This window comes from Nesoenas mayeri (genome assembly GCF_963082525.1).
Source record: "Nesoenas mayeri genome assembly, chromosome: 2".
NCBI lineage: Eukaryota > Metazoa > Chordata > Aves > Columbiformes > Columbidae > Nesoenas > Nesoenas mayeri.
Window position 1 is genome coordinate 85,674,867 of NC_137543.1, and position 16,448 is coordinate 85,691,314.

Sequence of the window (16,448 nt, forward strand, 5' to 3'; positions counted from 1 at the left end):
AATAATTCACCAAAAGAGAAACTGCTTTTGTTTTTAACAAAACCAGGACACACAGACACAAATGTAAAAATGAGAAATTTTCAATAATTGCCAATTTTGAAAGAAGTTGACTTAGGAAAAATTAGAAAGGAAGCTGTCTGCTAACATACAAAACATCCTGTTTCAGCATTTTCAGATTTTTTTTTTTAATTTCCAGATTGTGTTTTGAAAACTTTATATTAGAAGGCTAAAGTTCAAATCAAATATCTCTTTTTTTTTTTTTTTCTTAAAATTGAAAGTTTGAATTGATCTGAAATCCTACTTGTATAAAAAATGAGAATGCATTTTGAAGTTACAGATTTCCCTTTGGAAAAGAAACATCATGGATCTGAATTATATTTAAATCACTCTCTGTCATTTTTTGATCCAGTGTTTATTGTGGAATCTTGAAATATACTACACTAACAACATAATCTTCTCATTTTCTTCACCCAGGCTGGAGATTACTGCTCAAAATTAAGATTACAGAAAAAGTTATCAGCAAAAATAACATTCTCAAATAAACACAGATATGTTCATCTGACTGGCAGAAGCTGTTCTAATTCATGTCAGCCAAAGAAATGAAGTAGGAGCAAGAGTTAAATGCTAAAGACTATTATCTTACATGAAAAGATGACAAAATGTATGCCTGTCTGATCTAGTAGAAGACCTCTTTTGCACTACAGCAATTCTCTTGCAGGCTATTTATGGCAGCTTAGCAATCCACTCTGGTATCATGCTAGGAAATGTAATTATAACAAAGGGACTCTTTCAAAGACTGCATAGTAAAAACAAACAAACAAACAGAATTAAAGCATTTTAAATACATTTCAGAAACGCATTCTCATTTCAAATGTTATTTCACAATTTATTTTTTTTTTGCCTTCATGATTTCTGGAAATCTGTGTCAATGGGACTCAATTCTGACACTGAGTTACACTGTCCTAGATATGGAGTGATGCCCTCTCTAATTCAGTTTTCCTTCATGGATTCTATATTTTTGCATGTACATACCTGCATACATGTGCACACGTAAACACACATGTGCAAAGACACTACTGGAAGGAAGGAAGGAAGGAAGGAAGGAAGGAAGGAAGGAAGGAAGGAAAGAAGGAAGGGCGGGCATACTTCTTGAAAACTCTGAGATTTAGTTCCCATCCTGGAATGGAATAGTCTTGCTGGGTAGGATTGGGTTGAAGTTCACTTTGTTTTGCAGAAAAGTGATGTTATTACTCCTCAGATTGCTATTGTAGTCATTCTTGCATCTTCTCTGTCATCTTTCACAGCAGTTTGCTTGTGTGGTGAGTTTGATCTTGACTGGCTGCCAGAGACCCACCCAGATGCTCACTTCCTTGTCTTCCTCAACACTGCAGGGGGAGAAAATAATATAGAAAAGCTCATGGACTGGAATAAAGACAGGGAGATAACTTACCAATTACCATCGGGGCAAAAACAGACTTGATTTGGGAAAATTTATTTGTTGCTCATTAAATATGGAGTTGGATGGTGAGAAACAAAGAAAAAACTAACACCTTCTCCCCCCAACAATTCTTCTCAGGCTCTGCTTCACTCCTCCATTCCTGTTCATGTTGGCAGCTGTGGAATATCTCAGAAAGCTTCTAATTTCTAACTTAACATCCTGATTCATATTTTAAATCATGCTGACTTCTGCTGACAAATGTTGGGAAAAGGCTGCTTGTGAGGTAATTTAGACTATAAATAAACAAATTAATAAATACATCCACATTCTGTGAGTAGCATTCAGGTGGGGGTGGGGATAAGGCATGGTTGTCTTTAACTAAATTGCTTCAAACTGGTTTTGCCTCCTCACTAATTACTTCATGACTAGGGCTGAGTTCCTTTATTTCACTGCCATTACTGTTTAATTTTGGACCCCAAAAGCTAAGAGAAGTTTCTTTCTCAGTAAAAAAAAAGCTACACAAACGTTGCCTGTAACCCACAGGGATTCTCCTTTATGACACAGCAGATTGTTGGCATGGAAAAAAGTGAATTGCATGCTGACCACAAATTTTCTGAGGATATACTTTTGTAAGATGTTTTTCACAATTGTACTATTAGTTTACTAGGAAGCAACAGCTGTTATAGCACTATTTTTTTCACCATTCTACAGAATTCAAAAAATAAAAGGAAATATTGATATTTTGCAAAATATAATGAAATCTTATTCTATATAAGATCCATTTGAATTATCTGATAGTGACCTCCAAAGTTTCTGTAGAGTTACAGCTTCTGTACTCTCTTCAGCAACTATAATTATATAGCACTTGAGCCTCAGGAAACAAAGATACATATTTCAATGGGACAAAGACAGAAATTCCCCAAAGACTGCCCCAAACTCTGAAATGTTCTTCTTAAAAAAAATAAAACAAAACAAACAAACAACACACAAACAAAAACAAACAAACAAAAAAACACACAAAAACCCAAAAAAATCTAAAACAACCCCCAAGTCCCCACACACAATCTCTAAACAGGCTTTAGCTTTTTGTTTTTTGCTTTTTTTTTTTTTTTTTTTTAAATGAAAACACTATGTTAGGAAAAAGAAAGTTAATGTGCATTCAGTTATGACCATACTCAAACTTCTGTGTCACTACCAAGACAATGTCTAGATCAGGAGGCCACAGTAATAAGTTTTCCTGATGAAGAAATTTTGGGCTTTTATGAGGGGAGGGTTGAATGGACATATAAATTTCCCATTATTCTTAACTTCTAGATGCTACAGTGGCACACAGTATAAGCATATGATTCTACTGATGATTTTTATATTTTTATAGACTAGCAAGTGATATTGACTCTCCTTATTAGTTTTGAGAAGGCATGGGATTTAACTTATTTTATTTTCTGAAAGCAGGTAGGACTTATGGAACTTTACATTTCCTGAAAAACCTGTCTTTATTTTTTTGTCTAGATGAGAAGTTCTGCTAGACACTATTAGTAAAAAACTGTCCTTAAATATTGACTTATTCAGAATTACCTTTACAGATCAGTTTGGCATACAGATAACCTCTAAATGTTTAACCAGAGAAGAAGTAATCTAGATAACTGATGGCAGAAATCCTCTTTAGAGTTTGATGAATTGTGACAAATCTTTTTTAAAAACTTTGTTCTCCTAGTTTGTTACAGAGAAAGAATTATCCCTCCCCTCTTGTCATGCTCTTCAGATAACCTGAAATAGTGGTTATTGTTACTATTATATAGGTAAAACTATTACCTATAAAACAGTATTATGTACTATGAGAAAATAGATGCATCTAATAGGACCTGATAATATTGTGGTTTCATAAATCTGTTTTGATTACTCTGGATTTCTATTTTCCCCAGTCCCTCATATGTGCTGATGAGCAACAGCAGAAATAATTCACTGCAATTCCGTTAGTCACAGGTAAATGAGCATCTGCTAAATGTGTAGTCAAGACAGATACTTCACTGCAAGTTATCTGTGTGAACTTCAAACTGGGGAGGCTGAGGGTAAAGAAAAAAAAGGGAATAGGAATTGGTATCACTTAATTGGAAAGTGCTCACTAGACCTTCTTCTTCTTCTTCAGTAAGGAGAGATACATAAAAAATACCCAGTTGAAAACAGGATAAAGAGCTTCTTCTCAGTCAACCTTCTGCCCTTGGCAAGGTGTTAAGGACATTTATGCTTCTAGCTATTGGACTGCCTGCATTTATCCAAACATTTGTCCGCTCTAGATTGTGTTACCAAAATGTATCCTGACATCTTGAAAATTGCTTGGAAATAAAATCTTGTGAGGAACAGTTTTGTCCTTTTATATATTAATATATTGTAAGAAAGTCTTTACAGAAGTTTTCATCTGCTCCTAATCCATAAATTATACCAAATGTATTGGCTCACAGTGGTCTTAATCCCATATAGCCTATACTAGCCTCCCTGTGATCATAGGACATGGATGAACAATTTTTCATGCAAAATAAGTGAATTCTGAAAAAAATGTGGTTATCATATAATGGCAATTATTTGTCAAATATATGGATAATTTGGATAGAGAGAAAAAGCCTCCAGAATTTCTTATTGCAAAACCAAGCTAATTTTTAAAAGCATCCTAAAATTTACTTAGGATGAGGCAAAATTTTGAATTCAGTCTGACTTCAGATATTTGGAAGTTGTCATGTAAGCAGAAAATTAGTTTGGGAAAATTCGCTTTAGGTTAACTTATCAATAAAGCCAAACTTATGAATCATTGTGATACTTTTTACACAGCAGCTACCTACCTTTTAAGTGAACAGTTTCAACTGAGAACATGTTATTTATCAGAGAACAATCTTCAAAACTGTTTGATCACCAAAAAACCCTAATGCTGTGTTGGTTTTCAAAGACATGTCAGTCCCTATGTGATTACTCATGTTCAACTGAAGAATGAAACTTAAGTGATGACGATTTTCACTTTAGTTATGAGAAAGATGAAAGTTCATTTTACTGTTTGCTTGGCTAGGATAACACTGGATTTGTCCACTGAATGCTGTTCAATATTTTACTGAATTCAATACTGAAACCACTGTCTGTGGTTTACAAGAAGTAAGTGCCTTCTTAAAAACTTAATTGGTTGATTCCTAGTTTGGTACCCATTTAGGTACATCTGTTATTCAAGTGACAGCTACAGATGCTGATGATGCCAACTACGGAAACAGTGCCAAAGTGGTGTACAGCATCCTCCAGGGACAGCCGTATTTCTCAGTGGATCCAGAAACAGGTTAGTAATTCATCAGTCTTACTTTTTGCAATGACAGATACAGGAGGCAGGGGTCAAGAAGCTTTTCACTTGCATTTACGTATTGGAACAGGCCTATGGGATCACATAACGTGATATGAATCTGATACACTTTTTCTAAATGGAAACTGGAGTCACAATAACAGTATGTGTTCTAGTGGGTTTTTTGTTGCTTTTGGGTTTGTTTTTGTTTTTGTTTTGTTTTGTTTTCCTTAAAATAATAGTATTTAAAAGAATTACTGCTTTACTTGGTATGAATTAGATTTCTGGAAGACAACTGCTAACTATAAAAGTCAACAGTTCAGAAAGGGTGTAGAATATTGTAAAGGGTCCAAAGAGTCCTGAAAGTATTAAAGCTTATTTTATAATTAAAAAAAGAAGTATAACCTCAGAGGTAAATTAATTATTTCTAAAAGTTTGTGATAGAGTCTTGACCATTGAAAATTTTTAACTCAAGCTGCATTTTGAAACTATATTCTGATTCCAACAGCTCTTAGAATTGAAGCAAGAAGCATTCATATTTTAAGAAGTAAAACACGAATGAAAGCCTTTCTCACTGTTATGCAAGATATCAGATAAGAGACAGACACAAAGAAGGAAAACTTGTGTGAACTTTGGATATCTATAATCCAAAATTTGGGTTCAAAATGAAACATCCAGATACCTTTTCCTAATTCACATAAGACTTTGCATTAGCTCATTCCTGCATGTTATCAACGTTGTTCTGGTTTGAGAATCCAGAATTTAAGTGCAATTTTGCCCAGAATCCCTGAAGTTCCTGATCCATTGAGCATGATCAAATGATGGCTAATTTCCTTTTGAAACAATTTATTTTTCAAATACAGCAAGGGCATTATATCAAAAGGTCAATAAGGGTCACATGGCTATATTTTTAAAAGACAGCATAATGGTTTTGCCTAGGATTAAAGAGTTTGGGGTTTGTCCACCTTTTCCTATCCTACTCCTTTTTCTCTTTTCTACAACCCCTTACACAAAATATCTTTACCAGGCATGAGCAAGGAAAAAGGACCAGTACCACACGGTCATTAAACTGATGGCAATACATGGTTAGGCAGATAAGCAGTTTGTGGGAGACCTGAGATCTCATCCTTGGTTCTGGGATTATCTTTCATTTTTATCCAATTTGCTTTTTAATGTTGCATATATTAACAAACCTAGGTATGGTAATCAGAACCTGGTAATCCTGGATCCTGGTAAATGCCATAAACACTAGACTATTGAGGTTCTTTTCTTTGTTTCACTTTCTTTCTAGAAGGAGGAGTTTTCCAGAGCTGCTTTTTTCTTTTGTTTAATAGGGGAGGTTCCATACCAAGCTTGTAATGAGATTCTTCTTCTAAGAAAGGAAAGGCAGGGGTGTGAATCCTTCAATAAAAAATGATGCTGTATTTAAATTCTCCCACTTCAAAAAATAAAGCTCTCATCACTTGAGCCTTGCAAAGCCTCCTCCCTTCTAAATACAAAAAAACCCAAACAAACCAACAAACAGAAAACCTCAAACAAACAAAATAAAAGCAAAACAAACCAAAATCCAACATGGAAGAAAACATTAGTGTGTCCACTTTAATGGAAAGGTCTTTTGGACTTGTATCCCAGAAGGACTCAAGTTGCTTCTTTGTTCAGGCCATGGGATTTTCAATTTTGCCACCTGAGGTCCTTTTTTTTTTTTTTTTGTGCTGTCCAATAGTCTAAGACATTTAATTTCCATTTATAAAATTCCTGAGATTAGACACTCAAAAAATATTTTCCAACACTAATTTTACAGTCTTGTCCAATTCTTTTATTAGCTATATCCCTAGCTGACTTACAGTGACCAACACTGGGCATTGAAATCTGTGATCTGTTACAGTGTAAGGTAATGAAACCAGGGCATGTGAGAGCTCAGCCTTGTGCTATAATATCAGAACCTCACCTGGGCTGGAGATTGCATAATGCATTAAAATAATAACTGGAGATGGTAGCTGGAAAATTTAATAAATTCAAGAAATACATTTGTATTTTTGTCATTGAAAGAATAATTAAATTGATTTAGCACATTGCAAACAATGAATAATATCTCTGTTAACATTTATTTATCTTTTCTTCTTAAATTACATTAAATCAGCCACAGATTGAAAGGCTTATCACTATATATCTTGTTTTGGTACTTATGGATTAACATCTGCACAGTATATCTTACATGAATCCATTTAAAAACTCTGAGATTAGAGTGAGTGGTGCTTCTTCTCTTTCACCTCTCTATCTCTCTTTTTTTTCTCTTTTCCAAGGCATAATCAAGACTGCTTTACCAGACATGAGGAGAGAAAACAGGGAACAGTATCAAGTGGTCATCCAGGCAAAAGACATGGGAGGCCAGATGGGAGGACTATCAGGGACTACCACTGTGAACATCACGCTGACTGATGTCAACAACAATCCGCCTCGCTTCCCTCAGAGTACAAATCATCTACTTGTTCTCTTGTTTTCCAACTAGACTCTCTAAAATCAACTGTTTCATTGTCAGCATCTGGGATCTTTTTTTTTTTATTCTCTCTCTCTTTTTTTTTTTTTTTTTTTTTTTTTTTTTTTTTTTGTTAGTATAAGTACTACATCACAGCTGTATCTGTTTATGTCGCAGCATTATTAAGGAAAATAGGAATCTCTGCCTCTATATTTTTAACAGCAAAATATTTATTGGGGTGAAAAACTCACTTCCTGTTCTTACTCTGTTTGAAAGAATGTGAGGTATAACAATAACCTAGGCTAACTGCAGGGACTTGAAAGCCTTTAAAGGAATTTAATTACAAACTCTATGGTTCAGTTTTTGGAGACTATTGTAGTTCCATGTGTTTAGGTAGGCAAATATGTCAACACATTTTCTAATGTACCACCTTACACAGGCTGAGTTGGTCAGGTGGTGTGCAGTGCTGGAAGTCTAAGCATTTGGTTTAGGAACTTGTAATTTATTTTATGATTTATGTTATGTTATGATTTTGATAAACCAGACCAGTTTGACATAATTAGTTTTTTAAAAAATATCTCTATAGAATAAAAAATGGCAAACAACAGAAAGCTACACAGTACACAAAACTTCACAGCATACTACAGGTCCTTTCATCCAAGGCCACTGCTTTAAATCCAATCCCAAGTTGTTATAATCAGCGTCTGATAAGTGTTTGATAGGCTGCAGATAGAAGAAATTTACAGCCTCAGTTCAGTGCCTGCTGGAAAAATGTCCACATTATAAAATTTGAATTGCTTGTTGGCACTGATTAGGGACCTGATTGGCTCTCTGTGCAGATTCACCAAGGACTGAACAAACAGAGCTGATTCAGAAAACTGTCTCAAGAACTTGAAGAAACTTGAAAAGCACTTCAGTACCATGGCAATAAGTACACTCAGAATAATATAAACAGGTCAACCTAGAACAGATTTTAAAAAATATTAGAAAACTCTGACAGTGTGGGAGACAGGATTCTTGAAATTGCATATAACTTTTTTTTTTTTTTATCTGTGTTCATGATAACAGGTTGCTTTTTAAAAAGATAGGGGAGGGGAAGTACTGAAGTATTCATAAAGAAAATGTACTTTGAATTCACACTCAGAGTTTACTTGCTGAGAATCACCTTCACATGGCAAACTCAAACAGCAATTTTTAACTAACATTTCTGTTTGACTTCAGGAGGGGATACTGCTTGAACATGTATAGCATAATATATTGCTTTGGTGAATAGGAATTCTTGAACATAAATTAGAATACAGTGTAGCACATTACATTGTAAGCTTTTTTTTCTGAATTATTTATTTATTTATTTATTTTAATAAGGCATGCAGATTGCATAGAACTGCAAAATAACTTGTGGTTTTCAGTCTCCTTAACCTTTGTTTCTTATGATGCTCTTCTTTCAAGTTCAGCTGAAGCCTGAAGTCTATGGAAGGTCTTCTGATTATTTCAATAAGCTTTGCGTTTAGTGCTTATTTATAGAGAAATTTTCACAATTGATACCTCATAAAATGTTCTCCATAACTTTCTACTTTGAACATCACTGAAACACATTGGATGGGCTATAGAAGACCTGCTGTGGGATCTACTGAATGATGCAATTTTCATTTTGCTGATGCCCTTTCCCTCTCATTTCCTTTCTCCTCAGCTGGGTGGTTTTCAACACGTCCTAGGAAATCAAACATAGAGAAACATCTGAAGGTTTTGATTTCTTCTTAGATAGTTATAAAGAGGGGTAGACCTTGAAAGGATTATCTAGTTCTCAAGTCTGCTCCTTCTAGAAACAATCATCTTCTATTTTCTCTTATGTGAGGCAACAATAAGTGAAAATTTGGCCCAAAGCAGAGGGTTAATTGCAAATGGAAAGAACAGGAGTTGATGTCAATGTACTGAAGAGCTAAAGACTGATTTCTTAAAGGGACAGAAGAAAGGAAAACGTCAGAGTGCACTGTGAATTTCTGGTTGTTCAGATTGTATTAAGAAGGAACAAATTTTCTACTCTTTTTTGTTTGCTTGTTTTCCCAAAAGTAATCCTAGACAGTTAAAAGACATAGTCCTAAACTGAATTTAGATGTCACCATAATGAAAATCTTACACTTTTTCAGTTCAGTTGTACTTCAAACCAAATTAGCCATCCTGCATGCTAGAAATGTGTAGCACTCACACAGCACCACAAGAGGAAGGACTGCTTTCAGATGCAAAAGCTTTCAAGGGAGATATTTATTCTGGAAGAAGTCATAAGTAGCATGATTAAATCTGTTCTTACAACATTTCTGGCTCACCTGCCAAAACTTTGAATTTGAGAAAGCCTTCTAACTTATGGTTAGCTGCCAGGAATCCTAAATTCCATGCTATTTTCAGCCTGGTTTAAGGCAATAACATACATTTTCATCTATGTGAATTGCAGCCAAACAGTCTACTTGCTGAGTTTTCACTGAACAACCTTGAATTTATGATTTATCATCAAGCATTCGCTTCCATCTTGTTATACATCTATATAAACATAAGGTATTTGCAATGATACTCTTTTATACGCAATCTGTACAATTGGAGATAGAAATTCAGTCAGCATTCAGACATTTGGTATAGTCCTTGAATTTAAAAGCAATCTTCCGGACACTCTAAATGTCTTAAAAGGAAGCAAAGGATGTGTAAATATAGGAAACAAGCTAGTTGGAAGAAAGATACTTGACTGTGCTCTACTACAAGTCAATGCAATTTATACAGGTTCTTATTGGACCCTTCAAACAAAGATTGTGCATGTTAGGTGCTATTTTTGTCAGGTCCAAACTCTTTAAGATACTTTTCCAAAGCTACTACTTCACACAGTAAATTAATAATATTTTACATGAGATAACAGATGAAAAATACCCATCAGATTCTGCAATGTCACATGCAAAAAACTGAGTATATCAAAATCTGTTTTTACATTTTCTTGATGGCAAATAACAGACACTAAAAGAGCACAAAAAGTACATGCAGAATAAATAAAAGAAAATCTGAATGTATCTGCATTTCAGTCAACTATAGCAGTTAATATGAAAATGTACCCAAATGGTCTTTACCATGACTCTAGTATGTATTACCAGTAATGGATGAATTAGTTACTTCAACACAGAATATCCACAAATCTTCAATATCTTTTTAAAGAGTTCTAAAAAAACACAAAACTATTACCTTTTAGTCTCCTTCTAAAGTTCCAACTGGTTTCTACAACTCTTGTGCATTGAGAAAAAAAAATAATAAAATGCCCTATTACTTCTAAATATAACTGGAAGCATTTCTAGAAAACAGGGAAAAACAAATATATACATATAGTGGTAAATTATCAAGGTTAGAACCAGTGTTTCATTGTTGAACTCTTTCTTATAGCTGAAGAAAAAAAAAAAAAAAAAAAAAGACATTAAAAGCACAGTACTAAATGGCTTTGAAGAATCACTTGAAATTTTTGTGACAGTTTGTCAAACAAATCCAAAGCCTGTTTTAAAGTTTAGTATGATGACTAACTGCATTTTTCCTGAAGTGTTTCTAACTTCATTTTACTTAAAAAATTAAGATGAAATTTCAGATGTTTATTACTCAGAAGAACCAAGCTTCTCAAAATAATGAATTCTTCATTTTGCTCTTCCAGGCACCTACCAGTTCAGCTCTCCTGAGTCTGCACCACCTGGGACTCCTGTAGGCAGAATTAAAGCCAATGACCCCGATGTGGGTGAAAATGCAGAGATTGAGTATAGCATTTCCAATGGGGATGGATCAGACATGTTTGATATCGTCACTGACAAGGACACACAGGAAGGGATTATAACTGTCAAAAAGGTTTATTTTTTCTCCTTCTCTTTTATATGTAGTTAGCTCTTCAGGTGTTATGGTTATTTTTCTTTTTTTCCAGGGAAAAGTAGGGTAGATCTCACAAGGGGTCAAGCTGCCAAGGAGTTGTTGTATTAGTTTTGTTCTTTTCTTTCTTCAGCAGATATCTGTTATTTTCAGGTCTCGAGGGAAATTTACTGGCATGTCACTTCACATAAAGCAATATTTCAGTGGCTCCTGTTTGTTCAATATATATTCTGTCAGACATGTTGCTTCTGAATTAGGGCTGCGAAAACCTGCAGGAGTTCAGTTCACACAGGGGTTTGTCAACTGAATGCTGCAGTAAGGCTCACAAGGGTTGAAGGCTCACCTGAAGTTTGCTGAACTTACATGTCAAAGGCTAAATAATCCCTCTCTAATCTGTCCAACAGTCAGGTATCTCCAGTACCTAAAATCTGTCTTGGTTTAAGCCCAACATTAGTGAAGCTTAATTTGTTACACGCTATGTCAATGGAAGTCCAAAGAGCAAAGTTGTGGGCAGAAATGTAATTCAAAATACCACCTCTGATAGATTTGTCATATTTTAGTGTTCAGACTGTTTAACTCTGTAAACTATTTTCAGTTCTGTTCTTACTGAATATATCATTAACAATTAATTGATATACACATATATATTATGTAGATCTATATACATCTATTTGGAAGCGCGTATTTATGTATGTGTATATGTGTGCACATGTGAATGTATATATGGATATGCGTAATTTAAATGTTACATAGACTGGAAATCAGACCTCATCGTTTTTCTTTTCACTCTGGAATATAGAGGCCAGGGACAGGTGTGGGTTGCTCTTGATGGAAAATAGGTAAGGGTAGATGGTAATGCGGGAGGAGTAATGAAAAAGGAAATAGGACAAAGAACATTTAAGAGCTGGGATTATTGTTATTTTTCCAACAAACGAGGTGAGATAAATGCAACCTTAGAAATTCTAACTTGTGCATTAAGTCCAACTTCCCTGTTTCTTTCTCTCTTTCTGTTTTACTATCGATTGACCCCTCCTGGTTTTCCAGGAATCTGACCAAGGGATCATAATTGCCTTGCTGTCATACAATACTCCTTATTTTTCTTATAACGAGAACAAGCCTAATATACTCTATCTTCTCCAAGATTCATTAAACTTTAGAGCTTTTTTCCCTAAAATTTACTATACTGCTAATTCAGCATTATGAAACTGTTTCACATTTCTTGTAAAGTGACACAATATTCTCTATTATTATTATTTGCTCCCCAGCATCTGGATTTTGAAAACAAGTTGTTGTATACCTTAAGAGTGGAAGCAACCAACACTCATCCTGATCCTCGTTTTCTTCAGCTGGGGCCATTCAGAGACACAGCTTTTGTCAAAATATCTGTGGAAGACATAGATGAACCTCCAGTGTTCAGCAGACCCTGGTATTTAATAGAGGTAGATGAAGATGCCAAGGAAGGAAACGTTATTGGGCAGGTTGTAGCCCAAGATCCAGATATAACAAAGAATGCAATAAAGTAAGCCATTACAGAATATAAAATGCTTTAAATGCGGGTCAAGTCTCATGCACAAAGTATGATGAGAGTGCAGTACAATAGGAAGTCACTTGAGTAATGAAGCCCATAGGGGCTACTGAAAAGTGTTAAGCAGAGAAATAACTGTGAGTTTGTGAAGTCAAACACAGCTAACAGTGCAGGGCATGCTTCTGAAGGACAGTCTGTAGACACCAGGCAAAAAAGAGAGGTCAGCATTTAATTGACATTATGCCATACTTTCACCAAACTGTTCATAAGATTATGCTTTTAAACCATGTCTCCAATGGCAAACTTATGTAAAATACTCAAAATGGTGTATTTCTATCCTTCTGCTGGTTGATAGCAGTCAGCCTTCTATATCTTCAATAGCATCAGTGTCTACCATGTTCCATAGCTTAACTATTTAATGGTCACATTATATTAAATAATAAATGATTGTGAATAAGTCATAACAATTAGAAAGAAGAGTTCAGTGTCGTGAAATTTCTGTAATTGTTACCCATCTGCCAAAGACAGCACTGAAATTTGTGTATTTACCATGCAACTGATTAAGAAACCTGATTTCTGCACTACTGAACAAACCTGTTGTGTCCCACAACAGCAACGTTTGAGGTAGGAGGTATGAGAGGGGGAAGAAAAAAAAAAACATATTTTATGTAATCTAGGTATTAAAACTCAGTTTAATCTGATAGTGACTGGTAAATACTAGACTAATTAAGGAACACCTGTAAAACAAGTTTTTTCCTTGCTGGGAAAGAAAAAGGCAAAAGTAAGTGTCATACAATAAGATTTTAAGAAATTTTGTCTTGAAAAACAACTAATCTAAATATTTTTGTGGTGATTTTGATGGTCCTTGTGACATCTCAAAAATGTCTTGTTTCAAATCAATACTTAACTCTGTCTGTAATGTGTGCCCTTTGACCAATGAGTTATCCAAGAAACAACTAATTTGCAAAAAATATTATCTTAGAATGTTCACTTTCAGTTGTTGTTCCAGCATTAACTTTATAAGCTAAAATACAAGTTCAAATATCATTCTAACACACTGCCCACATAAATAGTTTGCTCTTCATCCCACTCACTAGTCTTAAAAAATTGTTTCTCAGTATTTGTAGCATTGCACTTCTCAGACAGTTTCAGGAAAGCCTCAGTGAATTGTAAAGAAAACAGCCTTGATTAACCACAGTTAAAATTAGAAAACTTTTAGAGATGGCTGTGAGCTAAACCAGAGACTATAACAGGAAAGAGTGATGTTCAGTTGCACTGTATCTTGACAGATATTCTGTGGATCGACACACTGACCTTGACAGAATATTCAACATCTATTCAGGAAATGGATCCTTATTCATCTCAAAGCCACTTGACCGGGAAGAAACACCTTGGCACAACATCACTATCATAGCAACTGAAATCAGTAAGTTTGTGAAAAGATAATTTAGAATTCTCAATCTCAACAAAACTGTGTACAGCATATATTAGACAAGTTAACTGATTCCCTGAGAATTCTCAGCAAATAATTTGGTGCAGGTATGATGCACTGGCTTTGGCCTAAGCAAAGTCTTTGGGAAAAACCTTCGAAAAAAAGATGTCTATAACAGATAAAAAAAAATATTGTCAGAAGGACCACAGTAGACAGGGCAATAAATTATGCTTTACCACAACTGCTTTAACTTATCTCAGGAAATTAATTCAATTGAAGCCAAGACTAGAGAAATTTTTCCCCCCTCCGTGTCTGAAGCAAAGCCTGGCCCTGTCTTTCACCTGGATTCTTTACTCTTCTATTAGACCCTTTTAGATCTAGACACTTCTTGCCTGCCTTTTCTTTCCAGACAACTGGTAGCAGTTATCAGGAGGAAAGAGAGACACTGACTTTAGGGAACGACTTTTCTTCCTTCTTTTGTTCTCTCTCTATGTTCCCCAGGAGTCTATGTGCTTAACAGACTGGGAGTCAGGTAATATGGAGAGATGAATTATATCCTCGTATTCAGACAGACTGATACCTCTTCCTCACAAATGCTTTTTCATTTTTTGGTCAAATATGGTCTCTATTTTTAATATGCATACTGCGAGATTCATCTCTAGTGAGAGCTTGACCTTGGAAGACAAGTTGGTGAAGGGCAATTGATAATAACATCTACACAGACACTTTTTTTTTGTTGTTTGGTTTTTACATTTTAGGGAGAAAGGACAACTTTGGGATGTTTTGTTGTTGTTGGTTTTTTTGTTGGTTGGTTGTGGGTTTTATTATTATATTTTAGTAGTAGAAGTATTGTGTTGTTGATGACTGGCACTGATTAACTGCTCTACTGCTTTGAACAAGTTCTTGACAGTTTGACCTCAGGAAACAGTTTTGCAATGAATCATTTACTTCACTGATGTATGGAATACAAGTCAATGATAAATCACTGGCCTGTTTTTAATGCAAATCAATTAAAGTATACTCTGTATTATTTTAGAATACATATACTATGATAGAACAATTTGTTTCAAAAATTAATAGGGCTTTTATGCCTGTGGAATGTCAGTACAAAATGAAATATAATTGCTTTGAGATAATCAAGATAAATGAACACTTCTAATATCTATTGGAAAAAATGTATTAGATAATTTGAGGTAATTTCATAGACTGTAAGCATTTGCTTTGTAATATAAATTATTTTCTTGTTTCAGATAATCCTAGACAAAGTACCCAGATACCTGTCTTCATCCGGATTTTAGACATAAATGATCATGCACCAGAATTTGCCAAATACTATGAAACGTTTGTTTGTGAAAATGCAAAAGCAGGACAGGTAAACAAATAAATATGTTACTGTATAACCTGTAATGAGACTATCCTGGAATATCATGAAAACTTCAGAGTATCTTGATTTAACCAACTGCAAACCAACGTGGCCTCTTTACTTCCTATCTTCTAAATAAGCTACAAGCTGATTACAGAAAAAAAATTAAGGAGATAAAAGATACAAGATTTTACCCTAGTATAATAATATGTATATTATACAAGTTGGTTATTTAAGGTGTTTTTCATTCCTAATATCAGAAAATATTTTTCACAACTAGTTACACATAATGCTGCCGAACTATTTATACTGTTTCATAATTCCATTTCTTTCTGGATTTCTTTCAAAGCCTTAGTTGATGTAGCTAGACCTTCAAGTACACAAAGCAGGAAATTATTTTATTATGCTTCACTTAAAGAGATGTGAAAAATAAATGTTTATGAAAATACAATGTAATGCAATTTTTTCCATTATGATTTAGACCTCAATTTGGAATTGAAATGAATTTGGTCAAGCTCATGTATATCTCCTTCTAAAACTCAGCAATTCTATATTAATATAAGAATTCTGTGATAATCTAAAAAGACAGTAACAAGATTTGTAGAGAAAATAAAGTGACAACTAGGAACTGAGAAAGAAGGCATACCAAGAGAACCCAGAAACCTTTTACTATTACTGCTGCTGCAACCATCAATTATTTATGCTAATGCCAGTCAAACTTTCAGTTCTAAATCCTGTGAACAAAGATGCGTGTTTTGCAGATTTTTAATTCTGAAAACATTTACCAAAGATCTGGATTTAGTAGCAAATTTGGTACCTTGAGTTTGTCTTTCAAGCATGGGCCTAAGTCCATGCATGAGCTTTTTACAATCATAGAATCATAGAATCATTTTTGTTGGAAGAGACCCTCAAGATCACTGAGTCCAATAAAATAACTCAGGCACTAAACCATGTCCCTAAGAACCTCAATTACACATCTTTTAAACACCTCCAGGGATGGTGACTCCACCACTTCCCTGGGC

General features: G+C 34.6%; 1 protein-coding gene across 1 annotated transcript in view; it reads left to right on the plus strand.

The window, feature by feature from the left end:
• Nucleotides 1–16,448, plus strand: part of CDH9 (cadherin 9) — a gene marked incomplete at its 5' end in the record, with an annotated part of 68,403 nt that overhangs the window by 39,381 nt on the left and 12,574 nt on the right. The window contains 6 exons of the mRNA XM_080339414.1: nt 4,632–4,751; nt 7,055–7,222; nt 10,901–11,088; nt 12,372–12,625; nt 13,921–14,057; nt 15,314–15,435. Of these exons, the coding sequence (XP_080195540.1) occupies nt 4,632–4,751; nt 7,055–7,222; nt 10,901–11,088; nt 12,372–12,625; nt 13,921–14,057; nt 15,314–15,435 (989 nt within the window). The remainder of the gene's footprint in view (nt 1–4,631; nt 4,752–7,054; nt 7,223–10,900; nt 11,089–12,371; nt 12,626–13,920; nt 14,058–15,313; nt 15,436–16,448) is intronic.